This window comes from Barbus barbus, assembly GCF_936440315.1.
Source record: "Barbus barbus genome assembly, chromosome: 18".
NCBI lineage: Eukaryota > Metazoa > Chordata > Actinopteri > Cypriniformes > Cyprinidae > Barbus > Barbus barbus.
The window spans coordinates 29,061,222-29,084,198 of NC_136746.1; the positions used below are offsets into that span (position 1 = coordinate 29,061,222).

Below are 22,977 nucleotides of genomic sequence, written 5' to 3' on the forward strand. Positions count from 1 at the left end.
AAGCATCATTACTCCAGTCTTCAATGTCACATGATCCTTCAGAAATCATTCTTCAAGAAACATTTCTGATTATTATCAATGTTGAAAACAGTAGCGCTGCTTCATAGTTTTGTGATACAATCTTCTGTAACATGTAAATGTTTTTGCTGACTTTTAATCAATTTAATGCATCCTTAGCTAATAAAATGTAATTCTTAAAAAAAAAAACTCCAAACAGCAATATATAACAGAAAATGACAACAACAACAACACCAACAAATAAATAACTAAACTAAAACACCCCAATCAAAATAACTGGGTTGAAAACAGGGCTAAATAATGCTCAACGCAAACATACAATGGTGGGCAAGGGCTCAAATGATTCAGTGTTTTGAAAAGAATCAATTAAATGAACCAATTTGCGTAAATGAATCAGACCTCCAGTGATTAATTTGCATGAGAGAACAAGCAGCTGATCTTTGCATAATAAATTGGGAAAGCTGCATATTACATAGGACATAAAACATTAGCTATGTAATGTTTGGTTGTGACTTGTTGGAAAAAATAGCTTATTATAACACTTATGAAAACTGTCTGGCTATAATCTAGTTTATGTAACTATGACTGCACACACGTCAGCTGTGGCTCTGACACAGTTTAACACAAGTCTGAGTAACAGCGAAACCTGTCATCACACGCACAAGCTGCTCATCTATCACTAAATACGCCACTTCAACTCTAAAGGTGATATTCTGTGGTCAATAAATCAGGGTAAAGAAACAGCTGATGACAGGAGCCCGTGCTGTAAGAGTGAAAGCTCCACTATATCAGCTCACATTTAGCAGATTCCCCCATTCAATCAGATTTCACACCACAGAATAAAGAACGATTCAGATTTTTCCCCTCAAAATTGCGAATTTACAAATTCTTTTTTTTTTCTGACTTCATTCTGAGTTTCATTTATTTATTTGGTTTCTGCCACAAAATGTAAAAAAAAGGTCATTTTTACTTTATCTCAAATTTCTGACTTTTCCCCCTCAGAGTTCTAACTTTTTTCTCGCTATTCTCAGTTTATGTCTCACAATTCTTGAGAATATCTTCTCAGAATTCATTCTAGTGTTTTCTTCTGCCACAGAATAAACGAAGCTAATTGCAACTTTTTAATCTCAAAATTCCTGATTTTGTATCTCACAATTTCGACTTTTTTCTGCAAATCAATTTTTTTTTATGAGTTTATATCTTGAAATCAGTTTTTTTTTATTTTACACAAACTGTAAAAAAATAAATAAAAATAAGTATGAATTTTACCATGCAATTGTGACTATACCCTTCCCTAACCCCCTCAGAATTCATTGGGTTGTTGTTGTTTTCCACCACAGAATAAAATGTTTAAAAATGCAACAGCAACTTTTTATCTCACAATTCAGACTTTTTTTTTTTTTGCAAATCTGAGTTTATATCCAGCAATTCAGTTTTTCTTTTTTAACCATGAAATGTAAAATAAAAAAGGTCATTTCAAATGTATGTCTTACGATGAAGTGGGAAGACTTTTTCCACAGAAGTTTTTTTTTTGTGCCACCAAATAAAAAACTAAAAAGGTCATTTTTATCTCAAAATAATGTTTTCTTCACTTACATCTCATAACTGTTTTTAATTTCTGCCACAAAATATAAGATAACATGTTTTCAGAGTTTTCACAATTGACATTTTTACTCACATTTCCAAGGTTATATCTCACAATTTTTTTTTTTTAACTCCGAATTAACTCCAGAAATTGCAAGTTTACTCCTCAAAATTACAATTCTACATTTTTATCTCGCAATTTTGAGTTTATATCTTGTTATATCTGACAGAAAATTAAGGGGGGGGGGGAATCAAAAATGTGAGATAAAAAATAAAAAGGTCATTGCAACTTTTTATAGGGTGGCGAAAACAAGCTTCCATAGATTTGAATATCTGATGTCAAACCAAACAAAGTGGCTTTTTTCTCCCCAACACATGCTTTATGATTATAAACGCTGCTGTCACCTCTTCCTCCTCGGTGCTGGCCTCTTCCTCTTGCTCCTCCTCCTCTTCCTCATCATCTTCCTCACTGCTGGAGCTTTCATCCTTCACCTCCGTCCTCCATGTGCTGGGCACAGTGCCGTTACGCTGGAAATCCCGCGCTGCATCTAACGCTGTGAAACACACACACAGCAAGAATGAGATTAGAATGAGCTGCATGTGACTGGAAATGCCTTGTTTGGTCAGTCATTTTTTTCCACTTTCAACTTTCCGGCACACCCCTTTTTCAGAGGCCTTGGTTTAGGAAGTATGTTTCACATTCCTTCTCCCCATAAGGATGGTCTTTGTTAAAGAGTTATAAGCCATAAACCAAACTAAGCAGATACAAGATGAAATATAATATTATAAACTTTGATTAAAGTATTTGAAAATCGGACAAAAAGAAAGAGATACAAGACTGTGTACTTTACAGCTTTAATGTGGGAAACCCATGAAGCTTTGCAAATGACAATCAAATTGGATAAAATTTATTGATTTAAAGATGTTGATTATGTATACAGAAAACATATATTATGTTTATGGAAGAATATGCATATTATGTACATCGGGTCAAAACTGCATTGTTGAGGGTAAAAAAAATAGAGATAAGTTGCATCGGTGCATAAGTCACATTTTATTATTACATTCAAGGGGAAAATTAAATGTTTACAAACATTTCAAATAATTTTTTGTTAATATTTTGAATTAGATTTTTTTTTGCTTAAAGTTTTGATCATTTTGTTGTGCATTTTTGTCATTTTTATTAGTATTTTATTATTATAATTTTATTTATGTCTACAGTTTTTAAATGAAAAAAAATAATAATAATTATATATATATATATATATATATATATATATATATATATATATATATATATATATATATATATATATAATTTTAGTAAGTTGTAGTTTTAGTTTATTTAGTAATTCAACTTAAACTACAAAAAAATATCGAAATATTATAAAATATTTAATAAAATAAAAAATTTAATATTTTTATATATTTATTTATTTTTATATATTTTATTTCACTAAATGTTTATTTTATTCCAAGCAATATAAATGTTTTTATGGTTTTAGTTTTTATTTAATGATAATAACCCTGCCCTGAATATATACTGATCCACACGTCACACTTGTTCTCACCTGGTTTGAGTCCTGCGTCCGCTTTAGGAGCTTTCTCTTCATCCAGCTCTCGAATGTCTTTCCGCAAAACTGTGTAACTATAAGATAAAACACAACAGCGTTAGCAGTGATTCATCACATATGAGAGAATGCATAATAAACAACATCATCTTTGAGACAGTTACTGATCATAATTCAATGATAATACAGCCTTCTGACTGTAAAAACCATCACGCTTGTCAGTGAGTATCGATGAAAACTTTTATTGTACTTAATTGCTTGCAAAAACACGAATGTACTAATTTATTCCAGACATCCACCAAATCAGCATCCTCACAGCTTCTTTAAAAATGCACCAAATTTAATAAAAAAAACTTTATCCTGGGAAAACAGCAGTTATGTAATTAAGAAACAGGCCATTTCTCAGCACCAGATATGAAATGTGGCTCTTTTTACTCGGAAAAGCAACCAATCAATAAGTCTCACACCCTAGCAACCATCCAGAGCACCCTAGCAACCAAACACCAGGTTGATCCATCATCCCCTTAAAAGTATTTGGACACCAAAAAAATCATAGTTGAAATATCAAGATGTTTTTTATTTCTGTATGTGTGCTCAAACTCTGAATCAGCTGCTGTTTTGGTGGATTTTAGTGGATGTATGAAGTCACAGACGTATTGAAGTCTCCACACACCTTCAGCAGCTGCTTTATTGAGGGAATTAAGAGGTCATTATTAGCTAGCAGACATTTCTATGTTCATGAATATTTATAAATCTACATGGGCCAGTGATGTCATGACAATGCCGAGGCAGACACTAGAGGGAGCAGTGAAGATGTTCAGAAACTACAGCTAACCTGTGACACTCACAAGCCTTTCATTGCTAAATAATACTTATGCACTGTAGTTCAGAAGTGTTATATAATTGAGATGTATACATCATCTGAAAGCTGAATAAATAATCTTTCCATTGATGTCTGGTTTGTTATGATAGGACAATATTTGGCTGAGATACAACTATTTGAAAATCTAGAATCTGAGGATGCAAAAAAATCTAAATATTGAGAAAATCTCCTTTAAAGTTGTTCAAATTAAGTTCTTAGCAATGCATATTACTTGTTTTGATATATCTACAGTAGGCAATTTACAAAATATCTTCATGGAACATGATCTTAATATCCTAATGATTTTTGGCATAAAAGAAAAATCAATCATTTTGGCCCATACAGTGTATTTTTGGTTATTGCTACAAATATAGCTGTGCTACTCATGACTGCTTTTGTGCTGCAGGGTCACATATTAGAATGATTTCTGAAGGATCATGTGACACTGAAGACTAGAGTAATGATGCTGAAAATTCAGCTTTGATCATAGCAATTATATTTTATAATATATTCACTAAGAAAACTTATTTTATTACATTTATTAAATGTAGTTCTCACAGGTTAAACAAATATCTCCATAAGCAGACATTTCTCAGCATAATGCTTGAATACCTTCGGCAGCGGCAGTATAAATTGGTTTCAGAAGGTTAATCTGAGACGGGCGTTTAACTACAATATTCTCCGACTGTCCCTGCAGAAATATCAGCGGCTGCTTCATTACATGATGCCCAGTGGTGGCATACTTCCTCCTTTTTTAGCATTCTGCCACATTTAATGGCTGTTTAGTAAAATCACAGCTATAAACAGACACAATGCAGTGAATTAAAAGCACACGTGCCACTTTCATAGCTTGACTTTTCTGCAGCTGGAGCGCTAAAAGTAGAAGCACGGACCGAAATAACTTCATTTGAAAGTTACTCACAATTTCCCATCTTTGAAGGAGCGAACAAAAACGTTGTCTTTCTTCAATGTCACATCTTCATGACAGTCTGGAGAGATGACCTTTAGAAAATGAAGAGAGAAACAGAGGATACTTCAGCACAGAAAACATTACTTCATGTCGTTTTAGTCACCAAGTCATTTGTCTCCATTTGCAAAAAAAGGTTTTACGCTTGAAGAAATGAACGCTAGACACAAGAGGGTCTATTTTTAACTTCATTAATTATTATATGCAAACGTGTTACCTTTCAAGTTGTTTGTACCAATTTAGTTATAAGGAATAATTAATACTTAATGACAGAAGTCTCTTTTGCTCAAGGCTGCCTGCATTTGATTAAAAAAAAGAATATTGTGAAATATTACTACAATTTAAAAAAACTATTTTTTATGTGAATATACTTTAAAATGCATTTTATTCCTGTGATGCAAAGCTGAATTTTCAGAATCAATACTTCACTCTTCAGTGTCACATGATCCTTCAGAAGTAAGCAATGAAAATTCAGAGCTGCATCACAGGAATACATTACATTTAAAATATATGCAAATAGAAAACAGTTATTTTAAGCTGTAATGATATTTTACAATTTTAAAATATTTACTGTATTTTGATCAAATAAATGCTGCCTTGAAATAACATTGTGGCCAAAATTTTGACCAGTAGTATAATTTCATAAATACTGCATTTGAGCTTAATATGAATATTATGAGAGCTGTGCATTAAGAAAAAACACTTTCTATATAAATTTCAAGATTTTTTTTTTTTTTTAAGAGTTTATTGATTTTAATAATATTTTCATGCCCTGGTGTTTCCAGGTCTTTCTTGGCTGCAGGAATTCATGGCAATGTTGTGAAAATAAATAATAATAATAATACAATTAAATTAAATAAAAAAAGACTTTGTGCACCTTGAGCATCCATTAATAAGGACAAGATCCACATTCTAACAAAGCCTAAATGACATTAGCATTTTGAAACAACTGCTACACCCATGTCTACGCCTTTTATTTCATCAGAAGCCACCTTTGACCTCAGATGAGCAGCAGGATGGGTGTCACCAAACCCCAGGAGCACAAGTCACAGCCGTTCATTTGCTTTGTTTTCTTTCTGACTGCTGTGATTCTGCTGAGAGCCGTGAGGAGGAGTCAGAGAGCGACGCAAAACAACAACTCACAGAGCTAGCAGCAATATTTAAAGAGACAGCGTCTGGTTTGCCGTGACTCTGTGAATCATCAACTACTGCATGTACACGAGGGACAGAGTCAGAGAGAGAGTCTGTTAGCATGCCGCACAATACATGCAGCTTCAGAAAGAAACATGTAAGACTCTCTCCTGATCGTGAGGTTTAAGGGTGAAGCATGTCGTTTTCTGGATGTTATAACGGTTTTTGGTGTGTCAGGTTAATGAGTCACTGTAAGTCAGTCATTGATAGTTTGACGTCCAAAAAAGGAAAATACCATGACGCTTTTAAAACACTGGTCTGTTTGTTTGAGAGGTCCGACGTGTTTCTTCCTTCCTTGAGCTTCTGCCTCAATTAATGACGTGAGTTTTGGGTGGGACTGTATGGATGGCCTTGTTAAAAATATAATTTATCTTAAACAAACATTGAAAACACTACTACTATTATATATTTATTTTATACAGCATGAAATAAAATTCAATTGCATGCAAATAAAAAAACATTGAAATAAATTGAAATGAATTAAATATTTATGCACAAAATAAGGCTTTGTAAAAGTGAAAGTTTCAAATACAGCATCATTTGAATTCAATGTAAAAAGTATATGTGACCTTGGACCACAAAACCAGTCTTAACAGGGACGGATTAACGCACGGGCACGTGCCCAGGGCACTGGACCAGAGGGGGGCCTTTAATCAGTCCGTGCCCAGGGCACCGGCGCTTCATAATCCGTCCCTGAGTCTTAAGTGTCAATGTTTCGAAATTGAGATTTATACATCATCTGAAACCTGAATAAATAAGTTTTCCATTGATGTATGGTTTGTTAGGACTTTTTACAATATTTGTCTGAGATGCAACTATTTGAAAATCTGGAACAAAATATCTTCATGGAACATGATCTCTACTTATTAATATCCTAATGATTATTGGCATAAAAGAAAATTATTAATAATTATTAGGGATTATAACTGCGCTCCTGTACTCATTAAAATGCCCCAATACCAAACACCGATACGACACAGTGTGTGATCAGTGCTGTGTTCAGACAAAGAAACACAGACAACAGAACAACAGAGAGCAGAATGGAGTTATTAGAGATTAAGGATGTCTACAAGGTATATGTATGCAATTAATATAATGTTAAACATTCAATATTCATGCCTAGCTGATGTGTGAGAGCTGATAAGCAAAGAACGCAGAGTGGATTGAGCATGCGGCGGCTCAGCTGTTAGGAGCGAATATGCCTTTCTCACAGACATCACTGTAAACTTTGTAGTTCGGTTGGATGTGTCAAAACAAGTGAGAAAACCAATGCACAAGTTATTTAACGGTAAGGAGAGAGAGAGAGAGAAAACACACTTCTGTTGCGTGATATTTATTGCTGTTCGCTTTAGCACACGCATCACTTGGATTAAAACTAAATTGTAAATATAAAACAAAAATTATATACAACATTTATTTTAAACCTCAAGCTTACACGACTTTACGGCAAAAGTGAAACAAGCTAGGCTATACACGTATCTCTCATTCTGCACCAATATAAATGTGCACGCGCGTTGCTCATGTTTGCTTAATTCATGAGTGTTTCTGCATTATATGAGGCGCTTTGGAAAGTCGCAGCACATTTCAGATAAAAAAACAAAAACCAAAACGTATATTTATGAAAATGTTCATTACAGTTACAAGAGTGCTTCCCAGCATTATTACAGCAAAAGGTCTTGTGATTTCAGTACTGAGCCGCTGCAATGCTATTCATTTAAAGATTATGTACCATAAAGCAAAAAAATGAACAATGAAAGTAACAAAAACTTTTAAATAGATTTTAATGGGCATAATTAAGTGTGAAAATAACTGAAGGAAACATCTATTTGCCAAATGAAGTAAGTCAACTAATATTATACATATTCTTTTGGTTTCTGTACCCAATATTAAAAAAAACAAGACAAAGGCAATGAAAATGCAGGTGTCTGTACTCAGTATCGGCAAGTACCAAAAATAAAGTATCGGTACCCGCCTAGTTCTGGAAAAAGTGGTATCGGTGCATCCCTAATAATTATATTAGTCAATATAATTTTTTATTATATGTAACTTCTATATAATATTTAAGTAAAATGTATCTTGAAATAAATTTAAATGAATGACATATTTATACACAAAAATAAGCCTCAAGTGGTTAAATACAAATATTACAATATACAAATAAATATTTATATAAACTTTTTTTTTCAGTTTGAGTATTTTTTTTTTATTTCCACATAACTTTAATTATTAAAGAGCTTTAATTAGCTTTTTATTTTTATTTCAGGGTTAGGGATTTTTGCAATTCATTTTTATACTTCAAATTTATGTAATTTTTTTTTTTTTTTTAAACGAACAAAAACAGACCATAATATAGAGTTGTACTTATATGACTCACCAGCGCAGGATACCAAGTGGTTTTCTTTTTATCACTAGTGACGACTCCATCCACACACACCACTTTGCCATAAAGCTCTTTGTTTAGTTGCTGATCACCCTCCTCTTCCTCACTAGACGATGAAGATGACTCCTCTTCTTGACTGTGGAACAAGATTATGTGTTAATGCGTAATAAACAACAGATTGAAAGGTGCTTAAGTTACATTAATACCCCAGATAACACAAGAACATTTCAAATTCAGAGTGAAATATCGCTGCTGATTAACAAAGCAGAATCTGTTCTTTAAAAACCTCATTTTACATTATGTGATTAAAAAGGGTTAGATATGACTCATGAAATCATGTTCAAAAATAAAAATCAATGAATAAAGACACTATATTTTGCATACAGAAAATTACATATATTTTTAGATAAATTAAAAATTAAGATCTATTATAATATTATTTGCATGACAATTAAGCACAACTTTATTATTACCTAAAACTGTTTTATTATCTATTACTTTTTTTTTTCTTTCAGTAGTACAATAATTTTGTACTACTGAAAGAAATTTTAAACTGACTCGGCATACCATTAATTTTAAAGGGGTCATATGATGTTGCTAAAACATTATTTTGTGTATTTGGTGTAATGCAATGTGTTTATGTGGTTTAAGTTTAAGAAAACACATTATTTTCCACATACTGTACATTATTGTTGCTCCTCTAAGCTCCGCCTTTCTGAAACGTGTCGATTTGTACAAAGCTCATCGCTCTGAGAAGCGAGGCGTGCTCTGATTGGCCAGCTATCCAGTGCGTTGTAATTGGCCGAATACCTCAAGCATGTGACGGAAATGTTACGCCCCTTACCGTATTGTGATGCTATGTCCCGGTGCAACGCCACAAAAAAACAATAAAACCCATTATAAACGAGGCATTTGTTGCATCCAGTGGGGACATAATTACATATTATATTAATTATAATGACTTAAGCCCTATTCGCACGGGATTGGTATTATCTGGGGACCATGAGTGATTTTGAAACTAAGCGAAGCCTGTGATTTTCCTCCAATTTACTGACTTATCTCCCGGATAACCGGATGTCAAGGCTTTGAGAGTCCCGTTCTATGGTCCAATTAGATGGATTTAAAAAAAGAAACTAATAGTTTCATGCCCTGTGTCATGTCATTTACATTTCACCAGGTTAAAATAATATCTCAAGCTTTATGCTTGATTTATTTGTAACACATTAACCTCAAAACCTTTACAGCTTTCTCTTTCTGCAAATTGTATTTTGAAGCGATATGACAGCACCCAAAATACTATCAAACACTCCAACGCAGCTCCATTCTTTGCGAAAGATGGATAAAAAGGCACACAGGAAACAAAAACCTTGAAAAATGATATACGACCCGCCAAATGCTGGCCAAATCACAGAGATGCCGATTCGCACGGGACTAATATTATCACAGGACCTCAGTGTTCGGCGAAATATGGTAGGTCATTTGCGGGGGAATTTTTACTTTACAAATTACAGACATGGCCGATTCGCACGGGATTAAGATCACAGACAACCTCCGCAATTATTACAAATGACTAGAGGTCACCAGGTAATACTAATCCCGTGCGAATAGGGCTTTATACTGTTTTTTTACGTGTCGCGTTGCATCAAGCCGCGTAAACATTACCACGACAAACAACAAGCATCACTCTACACTGCTCAAAACTGCTCTGTGACCTGACCAGCTTCTTGCTTGCCAATACTGGATATGGAGCGTGACTCGACGGCCGCTCTCAATTAACAACTGACACTCCAGCTCACCGCTGAGGAGAGCCAATCTCGTTAGCATTAAATGAGCCAATCAACAGCCTGCATCACAAATAAACATGACCTGATAAACCACAGAGACTCCTGCAAAACCAAGAAAACCTGCCACAGCAACTACTGCTTCTGAACACCTGTGTGGAAAAGTGCACTCCGTCGTAGTATTTCTTAATTGTTTTTAATTATTAACCCAAAAAAAAAGTGCTAATTAAGTAGGAAAAATAGAATTTATGCATCTATTACATTTTGCAATTTTGCTTCCAGCGATGGCGTAAAAAAAAAACTTTAAACTATTATTATATTATAAAACAATTATGAAACTATAAAAAAAAAAACAAAAAAAAAAAACTTTAAACTATTATAAAAATTTAACAATTTAAAATAATTTATGGTAATTAAAAAAAGTTGAAATACAATAAAATATAAATATTGCATGAAAAATTTAAATGAACATTTGAAATTAATAAGTATATGTTTAAGTTATAAAATTAAAGCTATATGGAAATATTTAAAAAACGACAAAAGCACATAAAATTACTAAAACTTAAACTAAAATTAAAATGAATAAAAGCTATTTAAATACTTAATAAATACTATAATACTATATAAATACTAAAATAATGTAGGAAAGAAAGTTTATGTAATTATACATTTGGCAATTTTGCTTTAAGCATTGTTGTTAAAACAATTACAACTATTATTAGATTCTAAAACTACTTTTAAAATAAAACTATTAAAACCATTTAAAAGTAATTGAAATAAAATAGAAACACTGCATGAAAAGCTTCAACATTTTAAATAAGTTTAAGTTGAAGTACTACAATTACTAAAACTAAAATAAATAAATGAAAGCTATATGAAAATTTTATAAAAATAACAAAAGCAAATAACAAAATGAGTATAACTTAAACTAAAATTAATATAAAAATACACAAATAAATGCTAATTTAAAACATTTAAAAATATTACAATATATATAAATGCTAAAATTACTTAAACTGAAAAAAGAAAGCTATATTGAAATGGATATAAAAAAAATAATAAAATGACAAAAGCACATACAATTATTAAACAAACTAAAACTTAAATTAAAATAACAGTTAATTCAAAACGTTAATAAATACTATAGTAGTGTATAGATAATGTTAAAATAACACTGGCGTCAAATCAATTCAGCTTGATATTTTTACTGAAAAATAGACAAAAGTTCTTGTTAAGGATCCACAACTATTTCATGTGCAGAACTAATCAATGACACCCCAAACATTGACGACTCTGATTCCTTGTTAAAGCTCATGTGGGACGTGTCCTGTGCGAGACGAAGCACTGAAGGAAAAGCATTGGCTTTTCTCTGATTTGTGTCTGGGGATGTAGAATTCCAGGGCAGCGTTTGTCCTATTTGTGCAACTGCTAAAAGAAGAGGCGTAATTTACAACAGCAAACACTGTAATCGGTATTCCCAGACGAACCCGCTGCGTCCCTGGAGCATCAGGACTGAGACACACAAACGTTTCATCCTTCAGGTGACGAGAGTGTTTTTATCAGTGAGACTCACAACATGTCAATTATGTCCTGAATGGCCTTACTAAAGTGGAATTTTACAACTATTATTAAAATTAGGGATGCACGATATTGGATTTTTGCCGATATCCGATATGCCGATATTTTTATACTCATTTTGGCCGATGCCGATATATTTCCTTTTGTTTGGAAACAATATCAAGTCTCTCCTGTGCAGAAATTATAAGCAAAATATTTTTAATTTTGGTTAGTTTTTAACAAGAACTTAGAATTAAATAAAAAAGAAAGATGCAGTGTTAACCCTAACATTTTATTTTAAGACATTTAACATTAACATTTGTAGATAGTCTAAAACAAAAGAGTTGTAAAAATTCTGAAAATCTTTTAGAGCTCATGATTTGTTTAAAAAATAAAACATATTACACATTAATGAATAAACTGGTAAATATAAAATTATTTAATTTACAAGTGTCATGTTTGTGATTTTTATTTTTTTTCATGTAAGCTATAGCTTCTGACCATTAAATTAAAACATACTCATTATTTTATTACATCAATTACTGCTTTATTTAAATCCAAAACACAGTCTAAATGTTATTTGTGTAGACTATTTTACTTTTATTTTAATTAGAAGTAGGCAAATAGCGCCCCCTACAGATTAAAACTCCTTACCGAACGGGCATTAGGACCCGGGGGAGGCTGCTGCTGCACGTGTTATTACCGTTTACTCTATCACACACCGAACGTGCTTTCACAGATTAAATGCAGTGATCCAAAGCAGTGAATCTAATCGTCATTCAGACAAAACACTGCTGACGTGATCTAATCACTAGCACACCCTGAGCACATGTGAGTTAACCCATTTCTCATATTCTCATAATTTTTCATATCAGGCCGATACCGATATTTACATTTAAAGCCATTATCGGCCGATAATACTGTGCATCCCTTATTAAAATGCACTATTAAACTATTAAAGAGCATTTACGGTAACTGAAAGAGTTGAAATAAAATAAAATATAAATATTGCATGAAAAAAGCATAAACATTTTAAATGAATGTTTAACTTGAAGTGCTAATTTCAAGAGTTTTATAGACAATTTGCTGTTATTTTCATAATTAGGGTACCATTTTTATTACATAATGTAATTATGCAATATACTAATCATATTTTGCCGTAGCTTATTGTACTTAAAAACTCTTAATAACCACACTTTATTTCCTCACTAGTGCAGGTTTCTTTATCAGACTAACATGTCAATGACTTCCAGCAGCACTGCACTTTTTGTGATTCAATGGCAAAACATGCAGGATCGCAAAATATTACATAACTTTGAGTAAAGGCACTCACATGGGATTGGAGCGTCGGCCTCTGCGGTTTCCTTTTTTGCCGATGACAGGAGTGCCGAAGTGTTCAGGGTTCGTCAGAGGAAGCCTGTCGAGCGTCTGGAAGAGAAACAGACATAGGATTTACCAGTCAGTGCTAAAATAAAAATAAAAACCATAAAAATACTAGTGCTGTCAAACGATTAATCGCATCCAAAATAAAAGTTTTGTTTACATAATATATCTGTGTGTACTGTGTTCATTTATTATGTATATATAAATACACACACATACAGTATATATTTTGAGACATAATTTTGATATAATATATTTTGATACAGTATATATACATTTATATTCTTATATTTTATATTATATAAATATAAATATAACATATTTTTCTTAAATATATACATGCATGTGTTTGTATACTTAATAAATATATACAGTACACACAGATATATTATGTAAACAAAAACATTTATTTTGGATGTGATTAATCGTTTGACAGCACTAAAAAATACAATTTCCATTACTTGAAATAAAATTAAATATTAAAACACAAACTTATTTTATTTCTGCTACTTACTTACTAAAATAAGTAAAACTGAAATAAAATTAATAATAATAATTTAAAAAAATTAAAAAAAAAAAAAATAAAACTTCAAAATAATACAATTATAATAGTATGTCAATGATACTAACATTTTTTTTTTCATTTTGGTTTAGTTTAACCTTAAGTATTACATAACTAAAATTAATAAAACTAAAACAAATAGAAAAAAACAAAAATATACTAACTTTAAAATGGATTAAAAGTAAATAAAAATTTATTATTTAATTAAATTAAAACATTAAAACTTCAACTACAATTTTTGTGAAAACAGAAAATATAAAAACAAAATCAAAATATTAACAAAAACTATAATGGTATACAGTGTGAATGATACTAAATAACACTGGCATACATATACATGAGTGTAAAAAACTATTTTTATTACTTGAAATAAAAAAAAATGTTAGCTGAAATTAGTTAAAGTTGTGCTTAATTATAATAAGACACAAAAACCTTTTTCAATTTTATGTTCAATATTTCTTTCAGATAGTTGACAAGGCAACATTTGTCATTTTAGTTTACTTTGAGGTACTAAAATAAGTACAACTAAATAAATTAAAACTAATAAAAATGACAAAAAAACTAAAAAAGTATACAATTTTTAACTGAACAAAGAGTAAACCGAAAATTAAATGAAGTACAAATAAAAATCGAATTAAAATATTAACAAAAACTATAATAATTAGATCAATGATACTAAATGACACTGACGTTCACATACAGTGGTGTAGAGATTGTTTCATGCCTTAAAAAAACTGACAATGTGTTTGAAATCCTTTACTAGCACACTGTTTATCAAACACAGAGATGTGACAGCTTCTAATAATCATCTGGGAATGAAACGCCTCTAATTTTGAGTCATCTCTGCAATGCAGACGTTTTCATGAACACATTATATTAACATTAAATGTTAAACTCACAGTTTTTGCATAAGAAAAATCATAAAAGCAAACACAATGATTAATAAACTCTTACGACTTCAGTTTGAGCAGATGTTGCCAATTTTGCAATCAAAAAAACTGGCACATTATGAAGAAACATTCCAGGTGTTTTTTGTTTGTTTGTTTTTTTCAAATCCGAATGTTTCAAACAAAACATGATTTCTTTGAAATATTGTTTTAATTAATACTAAATTCATCTGTTTTTGTCATATGTTCTCAAGATCACCTGAGCGTATGTCTGAAAGTATGTTAAACTTCAATAGAAATACATCCTAAATGATATAACTAGCATCCAGAACAGGTTGTGATGTGAAAGTGTTGTGATGTACAGGAGTCTGCTAGCGATCTAAACCGATGGGAAAGCGGCCTTACCTCACTCTCAGCAAAGTGGCGCGCTCCTTTCAGGCAGAGAGACGAGCGCCTGAGGGTCTTCTCATCACCGTCATCAAACACTGAGTCCAGGACAGACAGAGAGAGAGAGAGAGAGAGAGAGAGTTACGTAAGATCAGTGCTCTCGCTCCGGCCGTCCACTGCTCTTCAGCTTTAATGATAAACTCGCAGTGAACGTGGGAAAGTATGGCGGCGGACAACCCACATGGGCCACCTTCTCAATTTAATTATTTATTGATTTAATCAGTACTCTGGTCCTTGATGCACTTCCAGCGCAGTTTCTGTGTGTAAACGGCTGAAGAGAGTCTATATGGTGCATATATGAACACTGAAACTGTGAGGAAATCAACAGTTGGCTTGTAGCTTCATTAGGGGCTGTGGCACACAAAATGGTTTAAATTGAACTGAAAGAACGACAGCATCAAATTCAAACCATCTGCTGGAGAAAACTCACAGGCCTTCATCATTTTCTCTCCATGTCAAGACACATATGCGGATTAGAATTCGCATTAAGACATCAAATATAAAAAAAAAAATATGAGGAATGAAATCATTCTGTTTTATGTTTTGATGAGAGATGGACACGGACTCATCTCATTTATGATGCTGAGTGATGCAACCTGTGATGCTTCTCACTAACATGCATGGGGAAAAAAAACCTGGCTAATTCAACTGTCATAGATATAAAAACATTACTAATATTTAACACAAATACAAAATATATATTATTATTTACTAATATTTCAATTTTCTTCACCAGCATTGATCAGTGTGGCAAAAAAATTGTCTGCATTTTACATTATACAAATTATGAACCATATAAAGAACATTTACAATTAAATTATTTGTTGTAAATTTGTCTTGGGAATTTCAGATTTTAATTTTTACTTTAATTTTTTTAAATCCTAATTTAAAAACAAGTTTGCATCTAGCTTAATAAAAAAATAGTGTCATATATATTTATTATATATAAATATAACAGTGTGTATATTATATATACATACACTATTATAAAGAATTAATTTTAATAATAACTTATTTATTATGATCCTAATGATAAAAATGTTTAATCTGACACTTAATTAAAAACAATATTATATAAAATATAAATATTTATTATATAAATATAATAGTATATTGACACTATAATATTTATATATAATAACCTATTCTTAAAAAAAAAAAAAATATATATATATATATATATATATATATATATATATATATATATATATATATATATATATATATATATATATATATATATATAAATTAATTACAATATAATAAACAATTAAATTATAAAAAAATTACAATATTATAATCTAATAAATTATAATTAATGTAAAATAATACACATTCTAATTATTTGATCCCTGAGATAAAAGTTACCCAGCATGTCAGATTGACTGTGCTGCTCTCACATATGATGCTATAAACGAAAGAAAACCATAAAACAAGGATTGAAGTGGCTTTTCCATCTCTGTCTCAGATATATAACCAGCTGAAGAGATCTGAAGAGATGTGCCGCGCTGAAATTTAGTCTAGCATGAGATGAGATGTAATGGTCTTACCGACGGTGTACAAACTAGCGTCAGTGAGTTTGTTGATGGTGGCCTCCTGATAGATCCCATCTTGATTCCTGGCTTCCACCACAGCGCCCACCTAAAACACAAACACTCATATTTACAGGGTTTCAGTGTGTGCACCACAGCGCTCCTGACCGGCTGGAACTGGATTCACGCTCCAGCAGGTGTTAAAACACTCAGACTGGAGATAAACAGACTGACATTACTCACAGAGGAACGCCTGTGAGGGATTCTCATGAACTACGAGATGGGCACGTTACCTTTACAATAAAATACCATGGACGTACTATGATAAAGTGATGGAATCAGATGATTCTGAATATGAATATGACGCGATTTCAAGTTTTCCTTTCTTTGGAGTATTACAAGCTGTTTGTGCATAGATAAGATCCCTGAAGCTGCAAAGACTAAAGTCTCAAAACCAAAGAGATATTCTTTATAAAAGTTAAGACTCGTCCACGCCCCCCTAAAACGGCTCATTAACACGCCCCCACATCTACGTCACGATGTGGAAATATTTGCGTAACGCTGCCCAAATGTTAATGCAAAGAAAGAAGGCATGGTTTCAGTAACCACATTAGTGTTGATGAAGCCATGTCAGGGAGACGCTGGGTGTTTCTATGCGAGAACAAAAGCACTTTATTTGGCCTTCAGAAAGTAGATGCAGTTAGGAATCATTAGTTAAGATTTGTTTACAACACAACAGCACAACCCAAATGTTCAAATTTGTGCAACGCATTTTATGGACAGTTTTGTGAACCTAGGAGAGTACAAGGCTGGCTGCACAAAGGCTATTTCTAAAAATAAAAAAAGGAGTCAATTCCGACTTTGCTATGAAAATCTGGCGCTTCTGAATCAGCGACTGTAAGTATGTTTTGTTATTGGTTCAAGTATTTGCTATTGACTGTTCAAATGCGCAGTTTTGCGTGTAACGCATCGTGTGTGTGTGAGAGGAACAGGGTCATATCACAGCAGAGTGTACAGTCTGTCAGAAATAGTCTCAACCGTGGCTTGTGTGCAAATACATACGAGCATCATCACTGTGTCTGTCACGCGACTCTGTTCCCCTTTCGGACTTGAACTGATAAAACTAATTATTATGGAAAGAGGTGTTACATTTCCGACGCGTGCTTGTGGTGTTCGGCCAATCACAATGTACTGTGTCAGAGCAGACTGTGCTTGTCGGAAGGAGGGGCTTTGTAGAAAACGACCGTTTGAGAGAGGCGGGGCATAGAGGAACTACAATAATGTACAGTATTTGAAAAATAATGTCTTTTTTGAACATTAAAGCATGTTCACATATTCTGTTACACAGAAATTTCACAGAAACCTGTCAAGAACACGACCAGGTCACATGTCACAAAAATAAATAAATAAATACAGTAAAATAAATAAAATAACATGCATGAGGTAAGAACGCTTATTTTAGCACCATTAAGATTTTTTCAATACTATTCTCTTGACAATAAATATGATTAATATGACTAAGGCAAAAAAAAAATATATATATATTACAGTGCACGAAGAGAGCAAGAACCATTTTTAGCACCATTAAAAATTTTGTGACATTTTCATGACAGTTAATCTAATTATTAATATTACTGTAATGCAATGCAATGAATGAATAAATAGAAATATTATATACATTTCTACTGTATTTACATGTCATGAAGTATCTGCTATACTGCCTTTAAATAAAATTGATTTTATTGTAAAAATATTTAATACAACAAAAATACTGTGGTAATTTATTATTAAATATTTATTATATAATTCATGTTTTTTTTTCATTATTAAGAACACTATTACCGTAACAAGAATCAAATAAGAATAACCAATGAGAATTACAATGCAAAAAACTAAATACATTAAATGAAAAATCAATCAATAAATTATTTAAAACAAAAAAACATCCTAATTTTTATTATATCCTGATCTTTTCATACTGCCAAATATAATTACATTTCTTTATATAATTACTTTTTCAGTTTTTTGATTGCAGGAGCAATGTGGACGCGTTTTGTTAAGATTCAGCTTCAAAACATACAAACATTTTAGCATAGTTTTACCATAGTTTGCAATTTATGGCATGTTATTGCTTGTGTGCTCCACGTGTAACAAATCTGACTTGTGCATTAATCTAGTCTGGGCATGGAATCAGTCTCGTCCTCAGTGGTTTTCACCTCTTCCAGCCCGTCGTGTTCGAGCTCTTAAGACTTCTGCTTGTAAAGACACTCATGAGCATATTTGTTATTTATTCTCCATGTAAAAGAATTACTAAGTGCTCAAAGCAAATAGTTCTGCCAGGCATTAGTGAGATGTTTTCTGATGAGCTGATGGCAGCCGGCGGAGAATAATTACTGTCATATTCATAATCACAGCTACAGATGCTTTGCCAGGAGATGTTCAAACAAATGGCTGAGCTAAAAATAAAAAACAAACAACATCAATATGAAACAGAGGATTATGCAGATGACTGGGATCACCGGCACCATCAAACATCGACTCCAGACGAGTTTGAAATCAGAGCAGCATTATGCTGAGTTTCTGGAGCTTGACAGATGTGATCACTGTCTGCTTTCATTGAACATAAAGAGCAGCGAAGATTCTTTAACCCTATACAGCAACTGTATCATACTGTATTTGATATGCAAGGTGTGTGTGTGATATCCTGTCACACACACACACAATCTAGTCTGATTGATAGTTTAGACATTTTTTATCCAGAAAAAGCTGTTGCATATGAGAAACATCAAACTGCAAACGAAATGAAAGCATTACAAAACCTCGCCGGACCGTTTATCGGCTCGGATCAATAATTGAGTGCAGTCCGAGCTCAAAACAGCTTTACTAGGAAACCAAAGTTGATTTCACGACACTGTTACAGCACAGCGCTGCGAGATCCAGCGAGAAGCATTTCAATTCAACCCAGAATGAATAAAGATCTAGTGACATGCATTAAAACTCTGCACAGAATTCTGTTATAAGCAGATCAAATGGCGCTGATGCAGAAAACCAGAAGTATGTAACCATGATGTTGTGGTAGAAAGAGTCGATTGTTTTTACATTATTCATTTCAGGGTTTGTACATCCTTTTGAGAGAGAACTTCAAGAACTTTTCAATGACTTTCAAGCATTTCACACAACTATCTCCAGCACTTAATCCAATTTAAAAGTTCAATTAACGGGACGACCAAAATATACTTTGTGGTTAGGGCTGCAATAAACAATTATTTTGATAATCGATTAATCTAACGATCTAATCGTCGATTATTTCACTGATTAATCAGTAGACTTTGATTGATTATTCAGCATTTGCAATTAGTTAAAATATTAAGTTATACATATTCATAAACATAAATAAAGGTAACTTTAGCTTTAGAAAAGCATATTATGTTCATTCTTATCCAAATAATTGGTAACACTTTAAAATAAGGTTCATTAGTTAACTAAGAATGAACAAGCATTTATTCTACAGCATTTATTCATCTTAGTTCATGTTAATTTCAGCATTTACTAATGCATTATTAAAATCACAAGTTGTGTTTTTAACCTTGGTAAATGCACTGTGTGTATTTTTTATTAACCCACATTAACAAAGATGAATACATAAATGTATTGTTCATTCATGTTAATTAATACATTAACTAATGTTAACAAATGATACCTTATTGAAAAGTGTTACCAATTCATTATACAAATAGATGTATTTGGCGGAAAAAGAAACTGAGTGACACATTATTCTGCCTAACATCTCCTTTTGGAAGTCATATGGATGCAAAATAAAGGTAAGCGATAAGACGCTTTGGCTAAAGTATTTTATTCACAACATAATGTCTTAAAATACCATATAGGGTTATGATAACCAAAACAGTCCTGAGCAGATCCAGCTTTGATCTCTGTGAACCAAACTATCACTTTAGTGAAATAATGTTTTCCCCACTAATAAAAATCTCCACACTGGAGAGCTGCTTTATAACAGAAAATCAAGTTGTAGTTCTAACTGAAAGGGACACGGACTCGGGTTTTTCATGTTTAATACCGTAAAGATGCTTGAATTGTGGCTATTGCATTGCATAAATCCCTAACGTTATATAAATAAACATGATGTGACCGGACTTTACTGGAGTACTGAACTTTAGAGCTCATGCAAACATCCACATCGTTATAATCAGATGCATTTTTAACTGCTGCTTTCACCCCACTGTCAGTTTTTGCTGTGTTTATTTCGTTACTGAGAGGAGAGCGTGCAATATATATATTTACATATTCAACCAAACGCCACTCAGGTTCGGGTGTGTCTTCTTCTCTTGAATTGCATCTAGGACGGCTGGATTACATTTTTGCGCTACAGCGCCACACTGGTCAATCCGCAGTATTGCAGGCTCTTAAATTAGGTCATATGAGATCAAACGACTACATTTACATTTACATTTATTCATTTAGCTGACGCTTTTATCCAAAGCGACTTACAATTGCTATATATGTCAGAGGTCGCACGCCTCTGGAGCAACTAGGGGTTAAGTGTCTTGCTCAGGGACACATTGGTGTCTCACAGTGGATTCGAACCCGGGTCTCTCACACCAAAGGCATGTGTCTTATCCACTGCGCCATCACCACACCTTTTGTTGTCGACTACTCGACAACAAAAATATTTGTTGATTATTTTTCGTTGTCGATAATGTCGACTAATCATTTCAGCCCTATTTGTGGTAAACAAACACTTATTTAAAATAAAACTTAAAAATTAACACTATAACCAGTAGATGGCAGCAGAGGAGCACTTATTAGCTCATTAGTCATTCATTTACACTTTTTTGCTTTATATTTTGATATTATAAAATCATCAAGAAATCAACATTTGCCAAAGCTTTGCACTTTTCATGTTTGAAGTAAGAAAAGTTGCAAAGTGCCTTGAAAAACAAACTTTTGTTCAATTTGCGAGAGACTAAAGAGCGCTCCTTATTTAATAACTGATGCTGTCGGTCAGTTCGGTATAATACCATAAAAAGAATAATGGTACATTTAATATATTTAATGAGAGCAGAATATACAATTTTTTCATATTAAAATTAGATTTTGCACGTTGCTGTTATTAATAAAAGTAAATTTTGTTTGCTTCCCAACTCAAGCTCAGTGCTTTACTGTCAAATGTGCATTACCAAGAAATAAACGTGTAATATTATTAGTAACTGCACTTGTTAATGCAAAACAATATTTTATGATTAAAGGGGTCCTATTATGCTCTTTTACAAAGTCTTGATTTTGTTTTGGGGGTGTACTAGAACATGCTCTCATGCTTGGTGGTTCGAAAATCGCATTATTTTTCACATAATTTACATTATTACAATACCTTTCTCCCCAGCCTGACACAAACGGCTCGATTATTTCCGGGTTTGATGAAGGCCCGTCTTCCGAAAAACAAAATGTGTTGTGATTGGTTAGCTGTCCCAGTGCGTTGTGATTGGTGAACAGCTTAGACGGTGTTTCAGTATTGCCCTGCCCCTTGCCAGAACAGCAAGTTCGTCAATATTGCTATATCAGTTCAGACTCCGAGAATACTGAACAAGAGGATCGCGCAGAACCCTTGCACGCACAGATATTGCGAAACACATTAAAGTAATGATATTGTTGTTGTTTTTTTGGCTAAATCACATTTTAGATAGGATGTCAACAACAGCTTAAAAATAACTGCATGTACTATAAGTACAGATAAGTGCAACGGTAATATGTTTATTGTTCTTTAATGCTAACATTATAACATGAATTGCACTGAAACTGTTATACAGTTGAATTTATTTACACCATAGTCCCACGGAGTTACACTATTTGTGGCGGCATATATATGCAGATTAATTCTCTGCCAGCAGGAGGCGCTGTTGGAGCGGGAGAGATCGAGGTTTCCTCGGTAACGCTGAACACAAAGCAGAGCTCCGCTCACAAACGCTGCTTTATCAGACATTACATGCAAGATGAAATGAAAATGACATCCAAAATTTTCTGAAAACAGTCGGTTTCCATCAGAAATACAGTGATATAAAAACACCCGCACCGGGTTTTGATTTTGAAACATTCAGTGCTCAACCAAGCGTTCTCCCCACCCTCCAACCATTCAGATTTCAGTAGGCGGGATTTATTTTTGTGACATCACAAACACCGGAAAACAACGCTGTAGTCCAAACAAGCCGTTTGTTGTAGTTCTTGAAAAGGGATTTTTTAAAA

The 22,977-nt window shown here is 32.8% G+C and overlaps 1 protein-coding gene across 2 annotated transcripts in view; it reads right to left on the reverse strand.

The window, feature by feature from the left end:
* Positions 1-22,977, reverse strand: part of LOC306884584 (AT-rich interactive domain-containing protein 4B-like) — a 79,750-nt gene that overhangs the window by 29,054 nt on the left and 27,719 nt on the right. For both annotated transcript variants that reach the window (XM_079440567.1, XM_079440566.1), the window contains exons 5-11: positions 16,741-16,831; positions 15,149-15,228; positions 13,245-13,339; positions 8,568-8,709; positions 4,958-5,037; positions 3,174-3,250; positions 2,008-2,156 (exon numbers count right to left, since the gene is read on the reverse strand). In XM_079440567.1, coding sequence (XP_079296693.1) covers positions 2,008-2,156; positions 3,174-3,250; positions 4,958-5,037; positions 8,568-8,709; positions 13,245-13,339; positions 15,149-15,228; positions 16,741-16,831 — 714 coding nt within the window. The remainder of the gene's footprint in view (positions 1-2,007; positions 2,157-3,173; positions 3,251-4,957; positions 5,038-8,567; positions 8,710-13,244; positions 13,340-15,148; positions 15,229-16,740; positions 16,832-22,977) is intronic.